The sequence below is a fragment of the Salvelinus fontinalis genome, chromosome 14, assembly GCF_029448725.1.
Source record: "Salvelinus fontinalis isolate EN_2023a chromosome 14, ASM2944872v1, whole genome shotgun sequence".
Taxonomy (NCBI): Eukaryota; Metazoa; Chordata; class Actinopteri; order Salmoniformes; family Salmonidae; genus Salvelinus; species Salvelinus fontinalis.
In genome coordinates this window covers 37,295,937-37,323,411 of record NC_074678.1, presented here as the reverse complement: position 1 = coordinate 37,323,411, position 27,475 = coordinate 37,295,937, and the positions used below count along the sequence as shown (strand labels likewise).

Here is a 27,475-nt window from a genome sequence, read left to right as displayed (position 1 = left end):
TTAATATGACTAATGGTGGAGGTTATAGTGAAGAATAGCCCCTTGGGGGCCTCCCGGGTGGCGTAGTGGTCTAGGGCACTGCATCGCAGTGCTAACTGCGCCACCAGAGTCTCTGGGTTCGCGCCCAGGCTCTGTCGCAGCCGGCCGCGACCGGGAGGTCCGTGGGGCGACGCACAATTGGCATAGCGTCGTCCGGGGTAGGGAGGGTTTGGCCGGTAGGGATATCCTTGTCTCATCGCGCTCCAGCGACTCCTGTGGCGGGCCGGGCGCAGTGCGCGCCAACCAAGGGGGCCAGGTACACGGTGTTTCCTCCGACACATTGGTGCTGCTGGCTTCCGGGTTGGAGGCGCGCTGTGTTAAGAAGCAGTACGGCTGGTTGGGTTGTGCTTCGAAGGACGCATGGATTTCGACCTTCGTCTCTCCCGAGCCCATACGGGAGTTGTAGCGATGAGACAAGGTAGTAATTACTAGCGATTGGATACCACGAAAATTGGGGAGAAAATGGGATTTAAAAAAAAAGAAAAAAAAAAATAGCCCCTTGGAACTCGTTAGTATCAGACAAAGTACCTGTGGACAGCAAGCCACTCACACACACATGCACTTACACACGTGCTCTCTCTCCCTCATCCTCTCTGTCATCCTGGCAACCCCTGCCTTGGAGTGTCCAAGCATTATTAGTTTTCAGTGGTGACAATTGTGTGTGAGAGTGGGTTGTTTATAACTGAATACAAAGGCTCAGAGGGAATATTGCTTTTCTTCTCCCATGATCGTATCAAGTTTTTCACACAATTTTCATGATCATTTTCACCAATAAACCAGTCAGCACATGACATGCAATTTTCACCCACCCAAATAACTAACAAGTTCACACCACTCAACACTGAATGAAAGATCATAGACGGTTGGACTCATTAAGACACGGACAGCAGAGGACTGAATCAGTCATTTAAATGATCAGGATTATCAGAACAACAGTGCAGTCATCTTGGGACTGGAGATACAGGCATAATAGTTTAGGATGACACCAATCACATCAACTGCTGTCCAAATGAAACAAAAATAGTGTACAGTTAAAAAAGAGACAATAATAACAGTCAGCCATAGAGACATTTTTCTACGACAACCACCCACAGAAGTACCCGATGCACAGATTAATTGTATTGTGATTCACTGATTATACAAATTGCATTGACTGGTTAAGTACTGTAGGTAGTAGGGCACTGACAATAGCACAGGTGTGCAAACAGTAGGAGCATTCTATATGCTCTTAGCATACTATGATGGTACACACACCTACAGTATGTATGAGAACAATTCCGCTATCTACAGAGTGTGTTCGAATCATTTTGACATGGGGTTGTGAGGGTAAACTAGGTTCTATAGATGCGAGTGATTGTAACAAATGTATATTTTTCTATTGGAAAATTGTTAATTTTCTCTGGTACTGTATGTTACAATGCATAGAGGAAAGGAGGATAAACATGTCAAAAACAAACTTCAGAAAAATATCAACACTGTGCTTCATCCCCAATATAATACTGACATCAATGTCCTAGAAAGTTAGTGCAGTCACATTTAGAGTGAATAGAACATAATGTAATGATGTTGTGTTCTCCTACACACCTGATAACTTGCACCATGGAAATGGTAGACGTTTGTATAATATGTGCAATCAACCTCTCTCTTAATATTTGACCGGTAGGGTCGTTACATGGGAGGGGGAAAAGTGTCTTTACACAAAAAAATGCTGGGTTGTTTGTATGACCCAACTGCTAGGTTGCAGGCATTGGATAACTTAGTTGGGTTGTTTTCTTTAAAAAGAGCAAGGTTGAGTTGTTGTTGTTGCTGGGTTATTGATGCTGGGTTATTGAGACCCAGCGGTCAGGTCAGAAGACTGGAAGCGCGACTACAGTAGGTAGGGCCGTGGTTTCATATAGTTATTTTTGGCCACCCGTGAGAGTAAACATCATTCCGGTTTATCTGTTCTGATATCAGAAGGTTAAGGTTGTACACTGACACTTTAGTAGATTTAATGAAGCTTACAAAAGTCTAAGAGTTCCTTAAAAGCCTATGCAAAACCCAATGTTGGTATACTTACCACTATGTAAAAATACGTACAAACTTATGTTATTAATAATACATTAGAATATGTAATGTTTATTTTCTTTAAATGAAAATTGAAATTAGCTGTGTATTTAAGATTTTGAACAATAATTACATTTATTTTCACTGGTGGCGAAAAATAACTATCTGAAACCCACACACCTAATAAGCCACGCCTCCTGAAAATAACCTATTGATTACATATTAAAAGAGCTGTTCAACCCAGCATGAAAATGAATATAACTTAATTGATGGTTAAATTAACCCATGTTTGGGTAATCACAACAATCCAACATGCTAGGTTATTCACACAATCTAACTGGCTGGTTACCAAATAACCCAGCGTGTGTCCTGTCCAACATTTACCCAGCACTTGGTTACCAAATAACCCAAAATTGGGTTGATTTTAACCCAGCATTTTTTAGAGGGAAGTGGTGTAATACCTCATAGAAATGTCACATCGTCCTGCGACTGCACCCATCGGCAGTGGGCATCATACCCCAGGTGCTTCTTGCCGTTCATCTTGCAGGCATCTACGTCTATCTTGCCATTCTTATAGGGTTTGAGTTTGGGGCTCTGGCTTTTCCCCAGCTTTTCAGCCAGGCAGACCCGGGCTGAATCAGTAGGTCCTCGTGCTTGCCTGACGGCTTTATCCAGGGCGCCGTTGCTCTTACTGGGCTGATGGGTTTGGCTGGGGTCCTTGGTATCCTTGGTGATGGTGGTTCCTTTCACTGCCTCTGTGGCCTTAGTCCAAATTGAAGACTCCTTATTGGGGATGTCTGGCTTGACTTGGGGAGAGCCAGGATCAACAACTACCTTGACCCCTGTGCCTTGTCCTACCCCAGCTCCAGCCCCAAACCCTGCCATAGCCACTGCCCCTTCTCCAGCTCCAGCGCCTCTCCCAGCTCCTGCCCCAGCCCCTGCCCCAGCCCCTGCCCCTGTCCCTGCCCCGGTCCCGGTCCGAGTGGGCGTCACAGTCCCCAGTGGAGTAGAACACAGCACAGACTCAGAACTAGAAGGGCCGTACTCATCCATGTCATCAGCAAGGGTGTCCAGATAACTGCCTATAGAGATGTTATCCAGCTTGTCGTTGAGGGGGTCCTGCAGGCTGCTCCAGCTGCCCCTCCAGGTGTCTCCTCCAGGGCCCTCTCCCAGGCTGTACTGGCTGCTGGTCAGACTGCTGCAGCGGCTGGTCAGGGTGCCGCGCTCCTCTAGGAGCCACTTACATGCCTCGATCCCCTCGTGCACCGCCAGCAGCTGCTGCAGGATCTTCACGTCCATTGAGCGCAGGTGGGCCTATGGAGAAGAAGAATACTTTATTGATACAGCAGAGGGGAGAGAAGAGATGGTGGGAGGCAAGCAACTGACTCAGGAGAGAGGAGAGAAGAGATGGTGGGAGGAAAGCAACTGACTCAGGAGAGAGGAGAGAAGAGATGGTGGGAGGAAAGCAACTGACTCAGGAGAGAAGAGATGGTGGGAGGAAAGTAACTGACTCAGGAGAGAAGAGATGGTGGGAGGAAAGTAACTGACTCAGGAGAGAGGAGGGAGCTGTGGGAAAGAGAAAGAAGATAGGGAGATGGAGGATGGAGGGGTAAGTGGAAAATAGGAGAGGAGCAAGGTGAGAGAAGGAGGTGAGAGAATAGAGGAGGAATAAGAGGAAGGAAGAAGTAAGGTAATGGTAAGGGAAGAGATGTGGGAACAGATTATTTTTTCAAAGGTGAGAGAAGATGGGAGGTGGAACAGATGAAGCCAGGAGAGTAGATATAGCCTGGGAGATTAATTTAGTAGCAGGGTGGTGGGAGACGAATGTTGTAGCAGGGTGGTGGGAGACGAATGTTGTAGCAGGGTGGTGGGAGACGAATGTTGTAGCAGGGTGGTGGGAGACGAATGTTGTAGCAGGGTGGTGGGAGACGAATGTTGTAGCAGGGTGGTGGGAGACGAATGTTGTAGCAGGGTGGTGGAAGACGAATGTTGTAGCAGGGTGGTGGGAGACGAATGTTGTAGCAGGGTGGTAGGAGACGAATGTTGTAGCAGGGTGGTGGGAGACGAATGTTGTAGCAGGGTGGTGGGAGACAAATGTTGTAGCAGGGTGGTGGGAGACGAATGTTGTAGCAGGGTGGTGGGAGACGAATGAAGTAGCAGGGTGGTGGGAGACGAATGTTGTAGCAGGGTGGTGGGAGACGAATGTTGTAGCAGGGTGGTGGGAGACGAATGTTGTAGCAGGGTGGTGGGAGACGAATGTTGTAGCAGGGTGGTGGGAGACGAATGAAGTAGCAGGGTGGTGGGATACGAATGAAGTAGCAGGGTGGTGGGAGACGAATGTTGTAGCAGGGTGGTGGGAGACGAATGTTGTAGCAGGGTGGTGGGAGATTAATGAAGTAGCAGGGTGGTGGGAGATTAATGAAGTAGCAGGGTGGTGGGAGATTAATGAAGTAGCAGGGTGGTGGGAGATGAATGAAGTAGCAGGGTGTTGGGAGTAAGAAGAGGTGGATTTGAGAGAAAAAAGGAAAAAATAATTAGCGTTAAATTGCATTCCCCACAGTTAAAACGAGTTGCCAACGGCAGTAAATTGTAAAAATAAGTAGACTTACAGAAAATTAATGAAAGTTGTAATTAATCAAAATAATTTGGCACCACTGCTTTTAATGCGTGTAGGAGGGATGCTGACTCTCTCTCTCTGGCTCTCTCTCAGCCCCAAGGTTAGCAGAGAGAACTGCCAACTGGATACACCACACTCCTAGAATGCAACTCAGTCACTGTGATATGCCTATCGCACTTCCAATTGCCTAGAGTTCCAGGACAGTGGATAAAGCACAGACACCAGGGCCTCCCGGGTGGCGCAGTGGTCTAGGGCACTGCATCGCAGTGCTAGCTGCGCCACCAGAGTCTCTGGGTTCGCGCCCAGGCTCTGTCGCAGCCGGCCGCGACCGGGAGGTCCGTGGGGCGACGCACAATTGGCATAGCGTCGTCCGGGTTAGGGAGGGTTTGACCAGTAGGGTTTGACCTTGTCTCATCGCGCTCCAGCGACTCCTGTGGCGGGCCGGGCGCAGTGCGCGCTAACCAAGGGGGCCAGGTACACGGTGTTTCCTCCGACACATTGGTGTGGCTGGCTTCCGGGTTGGAGGCGCGCTGTGTTAAGAAGCAGTGCGGCTTGGTTGGGTTGTGCTTCGGAGGACCATGGCTTTCGACCTTCGTCTCTCCCGAGCCCGTACGGGAGTTGTAGCGATGAGACAAGATAATAATTACTAGCGATTGGATACCACGAAAATTGGGGAGAAAAGGGGGTAAAATGTATTAAAAAAAAAAAGCACAGACATCTAAATCCTACAGATCTTTGACCTCTGACCTTTTTCACTATTTGTGTACCTCTCTCGTTGCCCCCACTGCACCACCCCTCATGACCCTGCAGGTCAAGTCATTAAAAAAAGCATCCGAGTGGAACCTATTGATTGATTTCTCTGGCCTACAACCACTTTCCTTAAAATGTGGTTACTGCACAATGTACATGCCTGGACCTTTATGTCTCTGTATCTCTCAGCCTAAGCAATACATAAATCATATGGATATAGATTAGTCATATATCTCTATCAGGCTGCATCATTATAGCTCATAACTATAATCACAAAAAGCTCATTTGGTAATAAACTGCAGAAGGGGCCCACATGAGACATGTGATGGATAGGTATAATATAGGAAACATAGACATACTAGAGATGATCTTCCAATAATACAAATCACACTGGATATTGTTTCATCAATCTGAATGCCCTTTCAGTGAACTACTTTCCATCCAGCAAAACAAAGGAAATGGTGATAGGATAACACTGCGTTAGAGTACTCTTCTTTGGCCCTATACTATCCAATCCAACGTGTTTGTGTCCTTGCCAACTCAGCTCCACTCCTCCCAGCCTGGGGCAGAGACCAGGAGACACAGGCCATCCGGAACAGAACAAGAGATGAGGCAGAAAGTAACAGCTTTCTCAGTCAGCAGAGCTTGTGTATAGGAGGGGGAGGAGGAAAAAGAGAAAGCGGAGGAGGGAGACGGCACCCATCTCTCTCGTTCTTCCTATCTCTCCCTCTCTCAGTAAATGAGCTGAAGGAGCTATAGTTGTTCTTCTGATGCCAAAGCCACACTGACCGACTGGCTGTATGCTCTGCTGTAGTAATGAGTTAGTCTGACGCTGAGCACAAATCACCAGACCAAAACACAGGAAGCGAGAGAGGGAATGCAAAGCTAAAGCCAGGCTGCAAGGCTGGAAATAACAACATATACTACATGCCTCTCTCTCTTTTAAGATCTGCATCTGTGAATGTATAAGATTCATTCAATTGCAAATATTGCACACACCAAAATAACAAAGGAGAGAGGGATAGACAGCAACAGATATTGGGAAGAGGCAGAAAAATCTACGAGAAAGATCTCCTATATAACCACTGTTTGTGTGTATTATGCTGTGGTAAAGTAAATGTCTAGCATCCTGGGAATTAGACATCAGGACTGGGGTTTGGGTTGGGTTGGGGTTGTTGAGATTAGGGGGTATAGCTGGCAGAGTCTGAGTGAGAGACTAATGAGCGTAGCTGTAAATATTATTCCCATAGGTCACCACCCTGCTGATGAGGTTCAGGGCTGGCTGTGTACTGCTCTGCAAACTGCATGTCTCTGTACAGTACATATGTACATGCCTATTGGTGTACCGGGCATCTCATAAAATGCCATGTCTACAAGTATGTGTAACAAACAGTGTACTTATAGTATGCATTGGTTGAAGCTCAATGTTAAATCAAATATCGATGAAAATTCATAAATCAACTTGACTGGAGGTACACCACACACTCCCCGCCTCTTGTCATGAGCCGTCCGACCGGTACCAAGAACCGCATACTGGATTTTTCAACAAGGTCTTTAACAATTGAGTTTTCAGAGTATTTTCTACATCGACCTAGCTCAAATTCTAGATGTCACATTAAAATGAGACTATAGCGTCTATAAAGTGAGTGAGTAAGAAAAATGGTTGCAAATGCCAGAGTTCATGTGTGTCTGCGAGCAGGAGTGACATAGTGATAGTCTTTAATTTTGAGCAGATGTAGGATATACATTTAAAATGAAAATATCTAGGTCTTTTTTTGTCCTATCATAATGGAACGGTGCTAACCCTATATCCAAGACAACGATCTGAGATCGATCTATGTGTGGAAGGGTAGAGAGCGGCAGAGGTGTTTGTTTGGGAGGGGTAGGGTGAGTGAGTGTACGCATCTGTTGACAAAAATGTAGAATTCCTACTGCCGCCCGTTGTTGTGGGTCACAATCCTTCATAGAAGTCTTTATATTATTCTGCGTATTATTAGTCAATTGTGGTAACACACACACACACACACACACACACCAAACCTTTGACAGGTACTATTTTTTACATTGTAGAATAGTAGTGAAGACATCAAAACTATGAAATAACACATATGGAATCATGTAGTAACTAAAAATGTTAAACAAATCAAAACATATTTTCATTTTTCAGATTCTATAAAGTAGCCACCCTTTGCCTTGATGACATCTTTGCACACTCTTGGCATTCTATCAACCAGCTTCATGAGGTAGTCACCTGGAATGCATTTCATTTAACAGGTTAGCCTTGTTAAAAGTACATTTGAGGAATTTATTTCCTTATTAATGCATTTGAGCCAATCAGTTGTGATGTGACAAGGTAGGATTGGAATACAAGATGGCGTAGCAGTCAGACATCTTTGTCCTTTGTCTTGTCCTATGTATATATATTTTTATATATTTTTCTTCGCATATCTTTTTCATATTTTTCTAAACCTCAACTTCAAAATACTCTCATGCAACCCGCCTCACCCAATGTGGAGTGGATCTGTTATTTGTAAAGTATTTTTATTTACCTCGGAACCGGAATCCCCCAACAGAAGCTAGCCAGCTCACTAGCTACTAGCTAGTAGTCAGCTAACCACTGCTAGCGGTCATCAGCTAACCTTCAGCTCTGAAAACTCTCGCCAGTTTGTACAACGTGACTCAAACCAGAGCATACCGGACCTATTTTCTCTACATATCCCCAGATTCCTACCGCAAGCTCTGGACCTTTCCACCTGGATCATCGCAGCTACCTAGCTGCTATCAGAGTGACTACTCCTGGCTAACGTCTGTTCCGAAGCTAGCACCAATTAGCCTGTAGCTAGCCAATGCTAGGCCCATTCTCCCGGCTAGCTGAAGAGGCCCATCAGCCACTCCTGGGCTTCAATACCCGGAACCCTTCTACTGCCGGTACGGGGCACGGAACCCCGCCGATCCTTTACGACTGGACTACGACGTAATCTGCTCGAGGGGGTACTCAACTGGCCCCTACATCGCGACGTCCACTGAATGCCCATCTGCTTGCTCAACTGGTCTGTCAACTTCACCGGACGCAGAGGCTAAAACATACTTTCCTCCGTGGAGACGTCCTTCTTAGGCCCTTCTGCTAGCTTGCTAGCCCCATCCTGCTAGCTGTCTGAATCGCCGTGTCTCCAGCCAGCCCAACCCCTCACTGGACCCCTATGATCACCCGGCTACGCATGCCTCTCCCTAATATCAATATGCCTTGTCCATTACTGTCCTGGCTTGTGATTATTGTCTTATTTCACTGTAAAACCTCTAGCCCTGCTCAATATGCTTTAACCAACCATTTAGTTCCACCTCCCACATATGCGGTGACATCACCTGGTTTAAACGTCTCTAGGGACAATACCTCTCTCATCATTACTCAATGCCTAGGTTTACCTCCAATGTACTCACATCCTACCATACCTTTGTCGGTACATTATGCATTGAATCTATTCTACCGCGCCCAGAAACCTGCTCCTTTCACTCTCTGTTCTGAACGTACTAGACGACCAGTTCTGATAGGCTTTAGCCGTACCCTTATCCTACTCCTCCTCTGTACCTCTGGTGATGTAGAGGTTAATCCTGGCCCTGCATTGCCTAGCTCCACTACTACTCCCCAGGTGCTCTCATTTGTTGACTTCTGTAACCGTAAAAGCCTTGGTTTCATGCATGTTAACATTAGAAGCCTCCTCCCTAAGTTTGTTTTATTCACTGCTTTAGCACACTCTGCCAACCCGGATGTCCTAGCCGTGTCTGAATCATGGCTTATGAAGACCACCAAAAACTCTGAAATTTCCATCCCTAACTATAACATTTTCCGACAAGATAGAACTGCCAAAGGGGGCGGTGTTGCAATCTACTGCAGAGATAGCCTGCAAAGCTCTGTCTTACTATCCAGGTCTGTACCCAAACAATTCGAGCTTCTACTTTTAAAAATCCACCTTTCCAGAAACAAGTCTCTCACCGTTGCCGCTTGCCACCCTCAGCCCCCAGCTGTGCCCTGGACACCATATGGGAATTGATTGCCCCCCATCTATCTTCATCACTCGTGCTGCTAGGTGACCTAAACTGGGATATGCTTAACACCCCAGCCATCCTACAATCTAAGCTTGATGCCCTCAATCTCTCTCAAATTATCAATGAACTCACCAGGTACAACCCCAAATCTGTAAACACGGGCACCCTCATAGATATCATCCTAACCAACTTGCCCTCCAAATACACCTCTGCTGTTTTCAACCAAGATCTCAGCGATCACTGCCTCATTGCCTTGATCCGTAATAGGTCTGCAGTCAAACAACCACCCCTCATCACTGTCAAACTCTCCCTAAAACACTTCAGCAAGCAGGCCTTTCTAATCGACCTGGCCCGGGTATCCTGGAAGGATATTGACCTCATCCCGTCAGTAGAGGATGCCTGGTTATTCTTTAAAACTAAGTTCCACACCATCTTCAATAAGCATGCCCCATTAAAAAAATGTAGAACCAGGAACAGATATAGCCCTTGATTCTCTCCAGACCTGATTGCCCTTGACCAGCACAAAAACATCCTGTGGCGTTCTGCATTATCATCGAATAGCCCCCGTGATATGCAACTTTTCAGGGAAGTCAGGAACCAATATACAAAGGCAGTTAGGAAAGCTAAGGCTAGCTTTTTCAAGCAGAAATGTTCATCCTGTAGCACAAACTCAAAAAGGTTGTGGGACACAGTAGAGTCCATGGAGAATAAGAGCACCTCCTCCCAGCTGCCCACTGCACTGAGGCTAGGAAACACTGTCACCACTGATATATCCACTATAATTGAGAAATTCAATAAGTATTTTTCTATGGCTGGCCATGCTTTCCACCTGGCTACCCCTACCCCGATCAACAGCCCTCCAACCCCCACAGCAACTTGCCCAAGCCTCCCCCATTCCTCCTTCACCCAAATCCAGATAGCTGATGTTCTGAAAGAGTTGCAAAATCTGGACCCCTACAAATGAGCCGGGCTAGACAATCTGGACCCTCTCTTTCTAAAATTATCTGCCGAAATTGTTGCAACCCCTATTACTAGCCTGTTCAACCTCTCTTCCGTATCGTCTGAGATTCCCAAAGATTGGAAAGCTGCCGCGGTCATCCCCCTCTTCAAAGGGGGAGACACTCTAGACCCAAACTGTTACAGACCTATATCTATCCTACACTGCCTTTCTAAGGTCTTCGAAAGCCAAGTCAACAAACAGATCACCGACCATTTCGAATCCCACCTTACCTTCTCCAGTATGCAATCCGGTTTCAGAGCTGGTCATGGGTGCATCTCAGCCACGCTCAAGGTCCTAAACGATATCATAACCGCCATCGATAAGAGACATTACTGTGCAGCCGTATTCATCGACCTGGCCAAGGCTTTCGACTCTGTCAATCACCACATTCTTATCGGCAGACTCAACAGCCTTGGTTTTTCAAATGATTGCCTCGCCTGGTTCACCAACTACTTCTCTGATAGAGTTCAGTATGTCTAATCGGAGGGCCTGTTGTCCGGACCTCTGGCAGTCTCTATGGGGGTGCCACAGGGTTCAATTCTCTGGCCGACTCTCTTTTCTGTATACATCAATGATGTTGCTCTTGCTGCTGGTGATTCTCTGATCCACCTCTACGCAGACAGCCCCATTCTGTATACCTCTTGCCCTTCTTTGGACACTGTGTTAACTAACCTCCAGACGAGCTTCAAGGCTACAACTTTCCTTACGTGGCCTCCAACTGCTGTTAAATACAAGAAAAACTAAATGCATGCTCTTCAAACAATCGCTGCCCGCACATGCCCGCCCATCCAGCATCACTACTCTGGACGGTTCTGACTTAAAATATGTGGACAACTACAAATACCTAAGTGTCTGGTTAGACTGTAAACTCTCCTTCCAGACTCACATTAAGCATCTCCAATCCAAAATTAAATCTAGAATTGGCTTCCTATTTCGGAACAAAGCATTCTTCACTCATGCTGCCAAACACACCCTCGTAAAACTGACCATCCTACCGATCCTCGACTTCGGCGATGTCATCTATAAAATAGCCTCCAACACTCTCCTCAACAAATTGGATGCAGTCTATCACAGTGCCATCCGTTTTGTCACGAAAGCCCCATATACTACCCACCACCGCGACCTGTACGCTCTCGTTGACTGGCCCTCGCTTCATACTCGTTGCCAAACCCACTGGCTCCAGGTCATCTACAAGTCTCTGCTAGGTAAAGCCCCACCTTTTCTCTGCTCACTGGTCACCATAGCAGCACCCACCCATAGCATGCGCTCCAGCAGATATATCTCACTGGTCACCCCCAAAGCCAATTCCTACTTTGGCCGCCTTTCCTTCCAGTTCTCTGCTGCCATTGACTGGAATGAACGGCAAAAATCACTGAAGCTGGAGACTCTTATCTCCCTCACTAGCTTTAAGCACCAGCTGTCAGAGCAGCTCACAGATCACTGCACCTGTACATAGCCCATCTGTAATTAGCCCATCCAACTACCACATCCCCATACTGTATTTATTTATTTATCTTGCTCCTTTTCACCCCAGTATCTCTACTTGCACATTCATCTTCTGCACATCTACCATTCCAGTGTTTAATTGCTATATTGTAATTACTTCGTCACCATGGCCTATTTATTGCCTTACATCCCTTATCTTACCTCATTTGCACATACTGTATAAAGACTTTTTCTACTGTATTATTGACTGTATGTTTGTTTATTCCATGTGTAACTCTGTGTTGTTGTACGTGTCAAACTGCTTTGCTTTATCTTGACCAGGTCGCAGTTGCAAATGAGAACTTGTTCTCAACTAGCCTACGTGGTTAAATAAAGGTGAAATAAAAAATATTTAAAAAATACAGAAGATAGCACTAATTGGTAAAAGACCAATATAATGACCAATATAATGGTAAGCACAGCTCAAATAAGCAAAGAGAAACGACAGCCCATCATTACTTTAAGACATGAAGGTCAGTCAATACGGAATATTTCTAGAACTTTGAAAGTTACTTCAAGTGCAGTCGCAAAAACAATCAAGCGCTATGATGAAACTGGCTCTCATGAGGCCCTCCACAGGTAAGGAAGACCCAGAGTTACCTCTGCTGCAGAAGATAAATTCAGTTACCAGCCTCAGAAATGTCAGCCCAAATAAATGCTTCCCAGAGTTCAAGTAAAAGACACATCTCAACATCAACTGTTCAGAGGAGACTGTGTGAATCAGGCATTCATGGTCGAATTTCTGCAAAGAAACCACTACTAAAGGACACCAATAAGAAGAGACTTGCTTGGCTCAAGAAACACAAGCAATGGACATTAGACCGGTGGAAATCTGACCTTTGGTCTTATAAGCCTAAATTTGAGATTCTTGGTTCAAACCGCCGTGTCTTTGTGAGACGCAGAGTAGCTGAACGGATGATCTCCGCATGTATGGCTCCCACCATGAAGCATGGAGGAGGAGGTTTTATGGTGTGGGGGTGCTTTGCTGGTGACACTGTCTGTGATTTAGTTAGAATTTAAGGCGCACTTAATCAGCATGGCTACCACAGCATTCTGCAGCGATATGCCATCCCATCTGGTTTGCACTTAGTGGGACTATCATTTGTTTTCCAACAAGACAATGAACCAACACACTTCCAGGCTGTGTAAGGGCTATTTGACCAAGAAGGAGAGTGATGGAGTGCTGCATAAGATGACCTGGCTTTCACAATCAACACAATTGAGATGGTTTGGGATGAGTTGGACAGCAGAGTGAAGGAAAAGCAGCCAACAAGCTCAGCATATGTGGGAACTCCTTCAAGACTGTTGGAAAAATATTACAGGTGAAGCTGGTTGAGAGAATGCAAAAAAGTGTGCAAACCTGTCATCAAGGCAAAGGGTGGTGTCACGCCCTGACCTTAGAGAGCCTTTTTTATTCTCTATTTGGTTAGGTCAGGGTGTGACTTGGGTGGGCAAATCTGTGTTTCTATTTCTTTGTTGGCCTAGTATAGTTCCCAATCAGAGGCAGCTGTATATTGTTGTCTCTGATTGGGGATCATACTTAGGCAGCCCTTTTTCCCACCTTAGATTGTGGGATCTTGTTATTTGGTTAGATGCCTGTGTGCACGCCATGAGCTTCACGTTTCGTTTGTGCTTGATTGTTTTTTTTTTGGTGAGTTTCGATTAATTAAAATATGTGGACCTCTACGCACGCTGCGCCTTGGTCAATTCATTTCGACGAGCGTGACAGAAGATCCCACCACCAAGTGACCAAGCAGCGTGCCCAGGAGTGGAGGACATCATGGACCTGGGAGGAGGTAATGGCAGGGGATAAGACCCTGCCATGGAAGCAGGCGGAGGCAGCGAGAGAGGAACGGCGCCGAAACCAGGAATCAAGGAAACGACGGAAGCCCAAAGAGTAGCCTAAAAAAAAGCGAGCGGAGCAAAAGTGGGAACAAGAACCAACTCCCTGTAATTACGATGAGGGGTTGGTCACAGTTCAGATCCCATGTTTTCCGGTTCTGCGCACCGTGCCTCCAGTGCGCACCCTTAGCCCGGTGCATTCTGTGCCTGCTTTCCGTACTAAGGTGAGCATCTGTCCAGGACGGATTGCCGGCTCAGCGGTCCTGGTCGCCAGTGCGTCTCCTCGGCCCAGGATATCCTGCGCCAGCTCTACGCACGATATCCCCAGTTCGCCAGCACAACCCAATGCGGCCTGTGCCAGCTCCCCGCACTTGCCGTGCTACAGGGGGTATTCAGCCAGGACGCGTTGTGCCAGCTCTACGCTCCAGACCTCGAGTGCGCCTCCACGGCCCAGTATAACCTGCTCCGGCTCTACGACTCTGCCTCCAGTGCGCCTTCACAGCCCAGTGCGTCCTGGGCCAGCTCTCCACACTTACCGAGCTAAAGTGGGTATCCAGCCAGTACGTGTTGTGCCAGCTCCACGCAGCCGGCCTCCAGTGCGTCTCTCCAGCCCGGTGCGTCCTGTGCCAGTTCCACGCACTCGGCCTCCAGCGACGGTCCCCAGTCCGGAGCCTGCAGCGATGGTCCGGAGCCTCCAGTGACGGTCCCCAGTCCGGAGCCTCCAGCGACGGTCCCCAGTCCGGAGCCTCCAGCGACGGTCCCCAGTCCGGAGCCTCCAGCGTTGGTTCCCAGTCCGGAGCCTCCAGCGTTGGTTCCCAGTCCGGAGCTTCCAGAGACGGTTCCCAGTCCGGAGTCCGCGACGACAATCTACGGTCCGGAAGTTTCTCATATCTCTGCAGCTCTCCACCAATCAGGCCTTTATGGTAGAGTGGCCAGAAGGAAGCCACTCCTCAGTAGAAGGCACATGACAGCCCACTTGGAGTATGCCAAAAGGCACGTAAAGGACTCTTAGATCATGAGAAACAAGATTTTCTGGTCTGATGAAACCAAGATTGGACTCTTTGGCCTGAATGCCAAGCGTCACATCTATTGGAAACCTGGCACCATCCCTACGGTGAAGCAGGGTGGTGGCAGCATCATGTTGTGGGGATGTTTTCAGCGGTAGGGACTGGGAGACTAGTCAGGATCAAGGAAAAGATGAACAGAGCAAAGTACAGAGAGATCCTTGATGAAAACCTGCTCCAGAGCCCTCAGGACCTCAGACTAAGCACTTAGCCAAGACAACGCAGGAGTGGCTTCAGGACAAGTCTCTGAATGTCCTCAAGTGGCCCCTTCCTTCTTATGGAGACCCCAAAGCAGTCATTCCTAACAGCCCCAGAGGCTTTCCATAGTCCCCTACACACACCGTGGAGTACCTTGCCCATTGTGCTAACACAGCGCAGCGGAGATATAATTTGTTTTGCCGCCAACCTGTCACTCAATCATTTAAACTTTTTTGCTATTTTACATAGGGATATAAAACTAAAACTGAGGGGGCTAAACATTTTTTACTTGAGCCCCCTCACGGAGCTGGGGCCGTCCGGACCGCACAAAAAAAAGACAGCCGGTCTGGACTTAGTGGGAAGTAGCCATCAAGAAGTAAAAAACTGGTTTCTTTTCTTTTTTCAAATGCTCACTCAGCCAACTTATTCAGTACTTTGAGAGTCACAGGAACTGGTATGTGCTTAATGTAAAGCAGCTGTTGATATTCCCCCGCCCCTCTTTAAAGGGAGAATCCATATGGTTTGCATAAATACAAATAGCCATGTCTATGAAGTAATAGCTTGGGCCTGGTTTCTTGATAGCGATGGAACATAAGCTTACGAGTGTTTTATTTTATTTTACCCGGTAAGTTGACTGAGAACACACTCTCATTTACAGAAACAACATGGGGAATTTACAGGGGAGAGGAGATGAAAGAGCCAATTGGAAGCTGGGGATGATTAGATGGCCATGATGGTATGAGAGCCAGATTGGGAATTTAACCAGAATAGCAGGGTTAACACTCCTACTCTTACTATAAGTGCCATAGGATCTTTAGTGACCACAGTGAGTCAGGACTCCCGTTTAATGTCCCATCCGAAAGACAGCAACCTACACAGGATAATGTCCCCAATCACTGCCCTGGGGCACTGGGAGATTTTTTTAGACCACAGGAAAGATTGCCTCCTACTGGCCCTCCAACACCACTTCCAGCAGCATTTGGTTTCCCATTCAGGGACTGACCAGGACAAAACCGGCTTAGCTTCAGAGGCAAGCCAGCAGTGGGATGAAGGGTGGTATATTGCTGGCACAAAATTATGCATTGTTTCTATAATGGCCAAAGAACTCACATGCATTTACAAAAAGCACCACGTAGGGAGAACGTTCAATAGGTGCGATGGAAAGAAAGGCAGCGCTGCTCTCAGATCAGCATTCTCCATTCAAATCTTACCTTAACATTAGATACTGACAACAGATCAGCTCCTAAAAATAAATGATCACCTATGGCTGCAAATAATGAGGCAGCACATCATTGCGCACATGTTAGGCCTACACATCAGACAGTAGTCTACAATTAGCTAAATAGAACTCCGTGGAGATTGATTGATCATTAAATTGCTATAAATGTATAGGTCTTTGTAGCCTACAATATTTATATTTTAATGCTGCCATCTCGGTTTTCATTTGAAGCATCTTTTTACATTTGGATTGTTTATAACAATTGCAAAGACATTGGCAACTTTGTATTAGAGTAAACCTTGTTCTGAAGTTATCGGTGGTCACAGAGAGACCGATAAATATCTTGATTCTGTTTAGCAGAGATCTTTTGTGTATAAAGTGGAAGGGCAAAAAATAACAAGTGTTTTCTAGTGCAACTTTAGTAATAATGGTTTCTAAAGACACCTTTTGCATGTGGAAATGTATAATTTAGTAAAATCACTTTCTGGTGTAAAAACCATAGAAATTAAAAACAAAACAAACCATTTTTGAAGTGAAAAGAAGGCATTGGTCTGAACCAAAAATAGAAAGAAAATTCACGAGAACCACATTGCCTACTCCACCCATGCTGTACCAAGGTTTTGTGGCACACAGCTTTGACCTACTACAGTAGCAACATTATGTTGGTCTATTGTACTTCAAACAATGTGTATGCAGGTTACGAAGGATTCAAACCGTCTCAAACAACCTAAGTCATACTTTTGAGGAAAAATGGACTTTACAGTGTCCTGCTATTCAAATGATGTATACTGAACAAAATATAAACGCAACATGTGCAGTTTTGTCACACAACACAATACCACAGATATCTCAAGTTGAGGGAGCGTGCATTTGGCATGCTGACTCAAAGGAATGTTGCCATTTTAGAAAAATTGTCAGTACATCCAACCGGCACTACAACCACAGACCACGTGTAACCATGCCAGCCCAGGACCTCCACATCCGGCTTCTTCACATGAGGAATGATCTGAGACCAGCCACCCGGACAGCTGAAACATCTTTGCACAACCAAAGAATTTCTGCACAACTGTCAAAAATTGTCTCAGGGAAGCTCATCTGCATGATCGTCGTCCTCACCAGGTTCTTGACCTGACTGCTGTTCGGCGTTGTAACTGACTTCAGTTGGCAAATGCTCATCTTTGATGGCCACTGGCATGCTGGAGAAGTGTGCTCTTCACAGATGAATCCCGGTTTCAAAAGTACCGGGTAGATGGCAGACAGCATGTATGGCATTGTGTGGGCGAGCGGTTTGCTGATGTCAACATTGTGAGCAGTGTGCTCCATGGTGGCGGTGGGGTTGTGGTAAGAGCAGGCATAAGCTGCGGACAACGAACACAAGTGCATTTTATTGATTACAATATGAATGCACAGAGATACTGTGACAAGATCCTGAAGCCCATTGTCGTGCCATTCATCCACCACCATCATCTCATGTTTCAGCATAATAATGCATGGCCTCTTGTCGCAAGGATCTGTACACGAGTCCTGGAAGCTGAAAATGTCCCAGTTCTTCCATAGTCTGCATACTCACCAGACATGTCAGCCATTGAGCATGTTTGGGATGCTCTGGATCGACTTGTACGACAGCGTGTTCCAGTTCCAGCCAATATCCAGCAACTTTGCACAGCCATTGAAGAGGTGTGGGACAACATTCCACAGGCCACAATCAACAGCCTGATCAACTCTATGTGAAGTAGATATGTCACGCTACATGAGGTAAATGTTGGTGACACCAGATACTGACTGGTTTTCTGATCCACGCACCTACTTTTTTTTAAAGGTATCTGTGACCAACAGATGCATATCTGTATTCCCAGTCATGTGAAATCCATAGATTAGGCACTCATTTATTTCAATTGACTGATTTCCTTATATGAAATGTAACTCAGTAAAATCTTTGAAATTGTTGCATGTTATGTTTTTGTTCAGTATAGAGAGAGAAAGAAAACATTTTTTTAGACTGTATGTATTTTTAGATATAGGCCTATTGTACGTTTGTATTATTGTAGCATCACAATCTTTATTGCAAAAAGAAATACACACAACTTGAAGCTACATATTCATTTGACAGAGGTAATGAACTGGCCATTGATCAGCAGAGCAATTGATAAAACAGGACCATGTTTGCAAAACAAGTGTTTCTGAGCTTCTGTCAACATTACAGAGGTAAGCTAATGGTTACAGAAATCAGGAATGGAGAAAGGATTTATAGATTTTATTCTACAGATTTATTCTACAGTTGAAGTCGGAAGTTTACATACACCTTACCCAAATACATTTAAACTCAGTTTTTCACAATTCATGACATTTAAGCTTAGTAAAAAATCCCTGTCTTGGGTCAGTAACGATCACTACTTTATTTTAAGTATGTGAAATGTCAGAATAATAGTAGAGAGAATGATTTATTTCAGCTTTTATTTCTTTCATCACATTCCCAGTGGGTCAGAAGTTTATATACTAATTGAGTGTATTTGGTAGCATTGCCTTTAAATTTCTTAACTTGGGTCAAGCGTTTTGGGTAGCCTTCCACAAGCTTCCCACAATAAGTTGGGTGAATTTTGGCCCATTCCTCCTGACAGAGCTGGTGTAACTGATTCAGGTTTGGTTTGTAGGATCCTTGCTCGCAAACAGTTTTTCAGTTCTGCCCACAAATTTTCTATAGGATTGAGGTCAGAGCTTTGTGATGGCCACTCCAATACCTTGACTTTGTTGTCCTTAAGCCATCCATTTGGAAGATTCATTTACGACCAAGCTTTAACTTCCTGACTGATTTCTTGAGATGTTGCTTCAATATATCCACATAATTTTCCCTCCTCGTGGCCATCAATTTTGTGAAGTGCACCAGTCCCTCCTGCAGCAAAGCACCCCCACAACATGATGCTGCCACCCCCGTGCTTCACGGTTGGGATGGTGTTCTTCGGCCTGCAATGCTCCCCCTTTTCCTCCAAATATAATGATGGTCATTATGGCCAAACAGTTCTATTTTTGTTTCATCAGACCAGAGGACATTTCTCCAAAAAGTATGATCTTTGTCCCCATGTGCAGTTGCAAACCGTAGTCTGGCTTTTTTATGGCGGTTTTGGAGCAGTGGCATCTTCCTTGCTGAGCGGCCTTTCAGGATATGTCGATATAGGACTCGTTTCACTGTGGATATAGATACTTTTGTACCTGTTTCCTTTTCCTGACCAAAAAGATATTCGGAAATACAGTATATGTTCTTCTCAACGACATGTATTGCTAAAATAAAGGTTTAAGGAAATACAGGCAGCCCCATATTACTACAAGAAAAAAACAGCTCACTCAATCAAGCATTATGGTCTTGTAAGTATAAAAGCAAAGCATGCTTCCATACAACGGAAAACAGCTTGAAAAGGTAATGGAATGGGATTAGTGTGTGAAGAATACAATACTTTAACTTGTATGCGGTACAAATCACAATATTATGGGAGCACCTGCTCTAAGAGTATGAATAAGGCTGTTTGAGAAAATTTGAATCCTAAGCAACCTGCATGAACATTGTTTGAAGTACAACAGACCAACATAGCTACTGTAGTAGGTCAAAGCTGTGTGCTGGAAAACCTGGGTAGAGTATGGGTGGAGTAGGCATTGTAGTGCTCATGTGAATTTCCTTTCTTTTTTGCCTTCAGACCAATGCCTACTTCTCACTTAAAAACAGATATTTTTTTGTTTTTAATTACATATTGGTACAGACCGTACAGTCGAGAGAAAAAAAGATACGCACCCATCTTTCTGCAAATCTCTGGCTAGGCTACATGTCTGCTTGTGTGCCTATCTACATGGTGTCTGCATGCCATTTATTTTATGTGCCAGTCCCAATGCCAGTCTGCCTGTAGGCATGTCCTAAAGTGTGCGTGTGGGGGCATAGCCTTGGGAGCCTTGAAGGTGGTAGAACCATTTTCACAGTCAAAAGGATTCCGGTTTCCCGGTGGAGGCGCCTGGCCAGACAGCTCCCGGCTAATCCACAGGATTCTGGAGAGCTAAATTTCCTTTCTCCGGCTTGCATCGCATACACCATGCCACGCTCAGCTGAGCTCACAGTATATACAGTACTCTCTATGTGTGTGTGTGTGTGTGTGTGTGTGTGTGTGTGTGTGTGTGTGTGTAGCATCTTAAGCACTAGTCTCCTCAGCCTTCCTTACAAAATGAACAGGCTAGCACTTGATGCTACTCAAGGGGAAAATATGATTTTCAGGCTTGATGTGCCATTTCACCATGCAGAAACCTATACGCATGCACAGATCCATGCATACACGTGCACACACACACAGTGTTATGATTAGTGTGAATGTACACATAGCTGATCCTACACACCAGTGAACAAAAGACAGATTCCCACGCTAAGACCAGTCTGACAATATCACACTGGAAACAGGGGCGAAAAAGACCCCCCCCCCCCCCCCCCCCCCCCTGCACACACACACACACATGGTTGTCTCTCTTGTCTGTTATCTTTCACCTTCCCCATCTATTTTCTGGCTTCTGCAAACAGAGTGAACACATCCCTGAGCATCCTCCATCTCACCATCTCTCTCCCCCTCTCTTTCTCCTCATCTAATAAGATCACTTTCAGAGACAGCAGAACGCTGACCTCTCTCCACAGCCCTCCCACTGTTCCATCTGTTGGCATACTCCCTTCCACTCTTTCTCTCCCTCTCTCTTTGTCCCAAAGATTCATGGAAAAGTACTAGTCAGTCTCCACAGACTTGCACCCACTCAATATACAGTATACTGACTCTATTACTTCTGACATCTAAACACTCCATACTCTGGCTTCTTCTGTTTCTCTGTCTTCCCGCCATCACTCCATCTCATTATTTTCTTTCACACAACCCTCCTGTCCTGTTCTATCTGCCTGCACATGTCTCTCCCCTGTGACTTCCATCTGTGCAGCACAGCAGCAGTCAGGGAGAGGTAGGGGGTGAGTCATGCACTGGGCTCCAACAACACTGTGCGGCATTCACATTCTTAGGACTTTTCCTTTTTATAGGACACACACATAGATACAGGTGGCAGACTGTAGCTTATATGTGACATAACAGTGTAAAGAAGTGTTTTTATTTTATTACCGTTGAGCTCCAGACTGATAATAGAAGCCAAACAGGCAGCTATGTAGATGTCTGATAAAACAACGAGGCTTGTCTGTGTGTCTTAGTCCATGACAGGAAAGTGACAGCCTGTCTTTGCGTCCTTTTTTTAAATTGTTTACACCTTTATTTAACTAGGCAAGTCAGTTAAGAACAAATTGTTATTTTCAATGACGGCCTAGGAACAGTTTGTTAACTGCCTTGATCAGGGGCAGAACGACAGATTTTTACCTTGTCAACTTGGGGATTCGATCTTGCAATCTTTACGTTACTAGTCCAACACTCTAACCACTAGGCTACCTACCGCCCCATTAACTCAGTAAAGCTGTTTAGACCCGTGAAGAAATGTCTGAGATTTGACAGCAGCTGGGGACTTCTGGAGGGAAAGTAGTCAAACAGTATTCAGCCAGCATGACACTGAGCAGACTAAGACCAGACTGAGTATGATCTGTGTCTCTGCCCGTCTACACCTTGCAGTGTGTCAAAGTCTGTCCCAACAAAACCATTTGTGTCTGGATCAATGATACACAGGCCAGATGCATGAAACTTGAAACAGGCCAGATGCATTAAGCTTGAAACAGGCCAGATGCATTAAGCTTGAAACAGGCCAGATGCATTAAGCTTGAAACAGGCCAGATGCATTAAGCTTGAAACAGGCCAGATGCATTAAGCTTGAAACAGGCCAGATGCATTAAGCTTGAAACAGGCCAGATGAGAAAAAGCAACAAAGGAGCCCTATGAATGAGTGAGTGAGTGAGTGAGTGAGTGAGTGAGTGAGTGAGTGAGTGAGTGAGTGAAAAGACAATCAGCGGGCAGGAGCAAAGATGAGAAGTGGCGACAAAGGACACCTCTGCTAGTTAGAAGGTGCCTCAATGCGGGGGGCCCTAGATCTCTGGGGGCCCATGCGCCTGTCATTGATTTTTACATTGACACCCCTCCCCCTTTTGTTTTTACACAGCTGCTACTTGCTGTTTATTATCTATGCATAGTCACTTTACCCCTACCTACATGTACAAATTACCTTGACTAACCTGTACCCCCGCACATTTGCTCGGTACCGGTACCCCCTGTATATAGCCTCATTATTGTTAATTTATTGTGTTACTTTATATTTTATTTTGTTTATTTAGTAAATATTTTATTAACTCTATTTCTTGAACTGCATTGTTGGTTAAGGGCTTGTCATTAAGCATTTCACGGTAAGGTCTACACTTGTTGTATTTGGCGCATGTGACAGGAATGTGACTGAAAATGCGCCTCTGGCCTTAAAAAACTAAAAGTAAACTGATTTAAAGAAAGGGGATATCGGTGAACAAATTCCATGGTCAAGGCTATGATGGAGCCAGTGCAATGAGTGGAATTTACTCAGGTGTTGAAAAGCACATAGCAGACTGAGAGCCTAATGCTTCTATTCTTCTTTATGAGATTTACTTTAGAAACCATCTCTCCCCATAAGCGACAGCTACAGGGATGGTCAAAACGGCCAGACAGCTAGGTCCGGCCAGGGAAAGTGAGGAGAAGGGAGTGTAGCTTCAAATACAGAAGTTCTGTAACTTTGATTGAGCCTCTCATTCTCCTTAGTTGCCGGCCTCAACACATTACGGAAAGAGATGAACTGTATAGGAAGCTCAGGGGACAGCCAATATATTGGCAGATGCAAAGAAATGCATGTTTGTACCACCACAGTCAGAGACTGGCACTAAGACAGCATTGAATGAGCTGTATTCCACCATAAACAAACAAGAAAACACTCACCCAGAGGTGGCGCTCCTAGTAGCCGGGGACTTTAATGCAGGGAAACTTAAATCTGTTTTATCAAATTTCTATCAGCACGTTAAAAGTGCAACCGGAGGGGGAAAAGAAACTCTGAACCACCTTTACTCCACACACAGAGACTCATACAAAGCTCTTCCTCACCCTCCTTTTGGCAAATCTAACCATAATTCTATACTCCTGATTCCTGCTAAAGCTGGAGGCACCAGTGACTAGATCTATAAAAAAAAGTGCTCAGATGAAGCAGATGCTAAGCTACAGGACTGTTTTGCCTGAACAGGCTGGAATATGTTCCGGGATTCCTCCCATGGTATTGAGGAGTACACCACATCAGTCATTGGCTTCATCAATGAGTGCATCGATGACGTCATCCCCACAGTAACCATACGTACATACCCCAACCAGAAGCCATGGATTACATGCAACATCCGCATTGAGCTAAAGGCTAGAGCTGCACCTTTCAAGGAACGGGACTCTAACCCAGAAGCTTATAAGAAATCTCGCTATGCCCTCCGAACAATCAAACAGGCAAAGCATCAATACAGAACTAAGATAGAATCATACTACACCAGCACTGACACTCGTCAGATGTGGCAGGGCTTGCAAACCATTACAGACTACAAACGAAGCACACCCGAGAGCTGCCCATTGATACGAGCCTACCAGACGAGCTAAACTACTGCTATGCTCGCTTCGATGCAAATAACACTGAAACATGCATGAGAGCACCAGCTGTTCTGGAAGACCATGTGATCACACTCTCCGCAACCAATGTACGTAAGACCTTCAAACAGGTCAACATTCACACGGCCGCAGGGCGAGACGCATTACCAGGACGTATACTGCGAGCATGCGCTGACCAACTGGCAAGTGTCTTCACTGACATTTTCAACCTCTCCCTGTCCGTGTCTGCAATACCAACATGTTTCAAGCAGACCACCATGGTGCCTGTGCCAAAGAACACTAAGGTAACCTGCCTAAACAACTACCGTCTGTAGCCATGAAGTGCTTCGAAAGGCTGGTCATGGCTTACATCAACATCATTATCCCAGAAACCCTACACCCACTCCAATTTGCATACCGCCCCAACAGATCCACAGATGATGCAATCTCTATTGCACTCCACACTGCCCTTTCCCACCTGGACAAAAGGAACAGCTATGTGAGAATGCTATTAATTGACTACAGCTCAGCGTTCAACACCATAGTGTCCTCAAAGCTCATCGATAAGCTAAGGACCCTGGGACGAAACACCTCCCTCTGCAACTGGATCCTGGACTTCCTGACGGGCCGCCCCCAGGTGGTAAGGGTAGGTAACAACACATCCGCCACTCTGATCCTCAACACAGGGGCCCCTCAGGGGTGCGTGCTCAGTCCCCTTCTGTACTCCCTGTTCACTCATGACTGCACGGCCAGGCACAACTCCAACACCATCATTAAGTTTGCAGACGACACAACAGTGGTAGGCCTGATCACCAACAACTACGAGACAGCCTATAGGGAGGAGGTCAGAGACCTGGCCATGTGGTGCCAGGACAAAAACCTATCCCTCAACGGGATCAAGACAAAAGGAGATGATTGTGGACGACAGGAAAAAGAGGACAGAGCACGCCCCCATTCTCATCGACGGGGCTGCAGTGGAGCAGGTTGAAAGCTTCAAGTTCCTTGGTGTCCACATCACCAACAAACTAACATGGTCCAAGCACACCAAGACAGTCGTGAAGAGAGCATGAAAAAACCTATTCCCCCTCAGGAGACTGAAAAGATTTGGCATGTGTCCTCAGATCCTCAAAAGGTTCTACAGCTGTACCACCGAGAGCATCCTGACTGGTTTCCTCACTGCCTGGTATGGCAACTGCTCGGCCTCCGACCACAAGGCACTACAGAGGGTAGTGCGAACGGCCCAGTACATCACTGGGGCCAAGTTTCCTGCCATCCAGGACCTCTATACCAGGCGGTGTCAGAGGAAGGCCCTAAAAATTGTCAAAGACTCCAGCCACCCTAGTCATAGACTGTTCTCTCAGCTACCGCATGGCAAGCGGTACCGGATCGCCAAGTCTAGGTCCAAGAGGCTTCTAAACAGCTTCTACCCCCAAGCCATAGGACTCCTGAACACCTAATCAAATAGCTACCCAGACTATTTGCATTGCACCCCCCTCTTCTTTTACACCGCTGCTACTCTCTGTTGTTATCATCAATGCATAGTCACTTTAATAACTTTACCTACATGTGCATATTATCTCAACTAACCGGTGCCCCCGCACATTGACTCTGTACCAGTACACCCCTGTATATAGTCTCACTATTGTTATTTTACTGCCGCTCTTTAATTACTTGTTACTTTTGTTTATTATTCTTATCCATATTTTTTTAAACAAAATTGTTGGTTTGGGGCTCATAAGTAAGCATTTCACTGTAAGGTCTACACCTGTTGTATTCGGTGCATGTGACTAATACAATTTGATTTGATCTTTAGTGGACAACAGTTCTTGGAGGGTCTTTCCATGACATAGACTGACCAGGTTAATCCAAGTGAAAGCGATGATCCCTTATTGATGTGCACTCCAATCAGTGTAGATGAATGGGAGGAGACAGGTTAAAGAAGGATTTTTAAGCCTTGAGACAATTGAGACATGAATTGTGTATGTGTATGCCATTCAGAGGGTGAATGGGCAAGACAAACAATTTAAGTGCCTTTGAACGGGGTATGGTGCCAGGCACATTGGTTTGTGTCAAGATGTTCTATGCTGCTGAGTTCACGCTCAACAGTTTCCCATGTGAATCAAGAATGGTCCATCACCCAAAGGACACCCACAATTGTGAGACGCATTGGTCAACATGAGCCAGCATCCCTGTGGATAGCTTTCAACACCTTTTAAATTCCATGGCCCGACGAATTTAGGCCGTTCTGATGGTAAAGGAGAGGGGGGATATACTCAGTGCAGATTGCGAGGATTGCTCATGTCATGCAGGTTCAGGTAGGTTATACAGGACAGTTGTATAGTCAAAAAAATCTATTGGTAGCTGATTAGTATGTGGTTGCATCTACATTTTTTGTTTTACTAACTGCAATGTTTGAATATCCAACTTTAATTACTGAACAAGTAATTACATTATTGCCGCCAGCCAGGCGACACTGTGTATAGGTTAGTGAAATGTTAGGCTTAATATGAGAAATGGATGACCAAATAGGCCTACCAATAAAAATATATCCATTAGCTAAAGCAAAGCTATAGACTACATGCCCTGGCATCATTGATTTGATAGGCAGCAGCATAGACATGTTGCAATTTCAACACCATGGACTGCGACCAGTAGTCTATATTTTGTGAGTGGCTGTCTGGCTGATGCATTAGATGTTTGTTTGGGGGGGGGGGGGGGGGGGGGGGGGGGGGGGGGGATCGACCTTGCGCGGGCCCAGAGAAACTGAGTTACGCTAGTGGTGTGTGTACACGCATGTGTCCTTGTGAGGGTGTGTGTGCGTGTGTGTAGCCTATTTTGTGAAAGCAGAATTGTGATGAGAGCGCAAAGTTCAGTACCCCTCTGTTCTCCTGCTACCCAGCAGCACTCAGAGAGATGAGATATTGGCCCAACACACAGCAGCACTATGTATGCTGTCTGGCAGTGGGAAGATCACTCTGACTATGAGGTAGCTCTTAATCACTGAAGCCTCTGTATGCATCCCAAATTGTACCCTACTCCCTACATGGTGCATTACTTTTGACCAGGGCTCTCTCTGCATCCTCTGGCTCAGCAGGGCTGATGAATGGGGATGGCTGCAAGCAAATCATGGGGTCGTTATGTGACGCTGGCTGCACAAAGATTTATGACCCTCTTGATGTCCCCTAACCTTAAAACCTTTGCTGTTTAGTTTGTTCAAACCACTCACTAGTGGTCCACAATGTCAGCACTGTAAAACATCATCACCCAAATGGCTGGTAGTGGTATTCCCTCTGGGTATAGGCTATCGACTAAATTCTACTGGCAAAGCAAGAAAGTTTCGATTAACATAATATATTGAATTGTTATGGGCAACATGGACTTCATACTGTATCCTACAACACCATATGTAATTTTATGCAGGTTTCTTTGCCAGAGTCTTTGGGGTAGTCTGTGGTTATTGTCTGGCAAGTCAGAGTGCAGATGACAGAACGACACCGCAGGGAAGTGCAGCAGTGGTAGGGCTACAAACAAAACCTGTGGGTCGCTATTTTCAAACCAAACCAATGCGCCAAATGAGACTTGTTTCGGTTT

General features: G+C 45.7%; 1 protein-coding gene across 1 annotated transcript in view; it reads right to left on the bottom strand.

The window, feature by feature from the left end:
* Window positions 1–931: 931 nt before the first annotated feature.
* The window catches only part of lurap1 (leucine rich adaptor protein 1), a 28,385-nt gene continuing 1,841 nt past the window's right edge, over window positions 932–27,475 (bottom strand). The window contains exon 2 of the mRNA XM_055861627.1: window positions 932–3,399. Coding sequence (XP_055717602.1) covers window positions 2,548–3,399 — 852 coding nt within the window. The 3' untranslated portion in view covers window positions 932–2,547. The remainder of the gene's footprint in view (window positions 3,400–27,475) is intronic.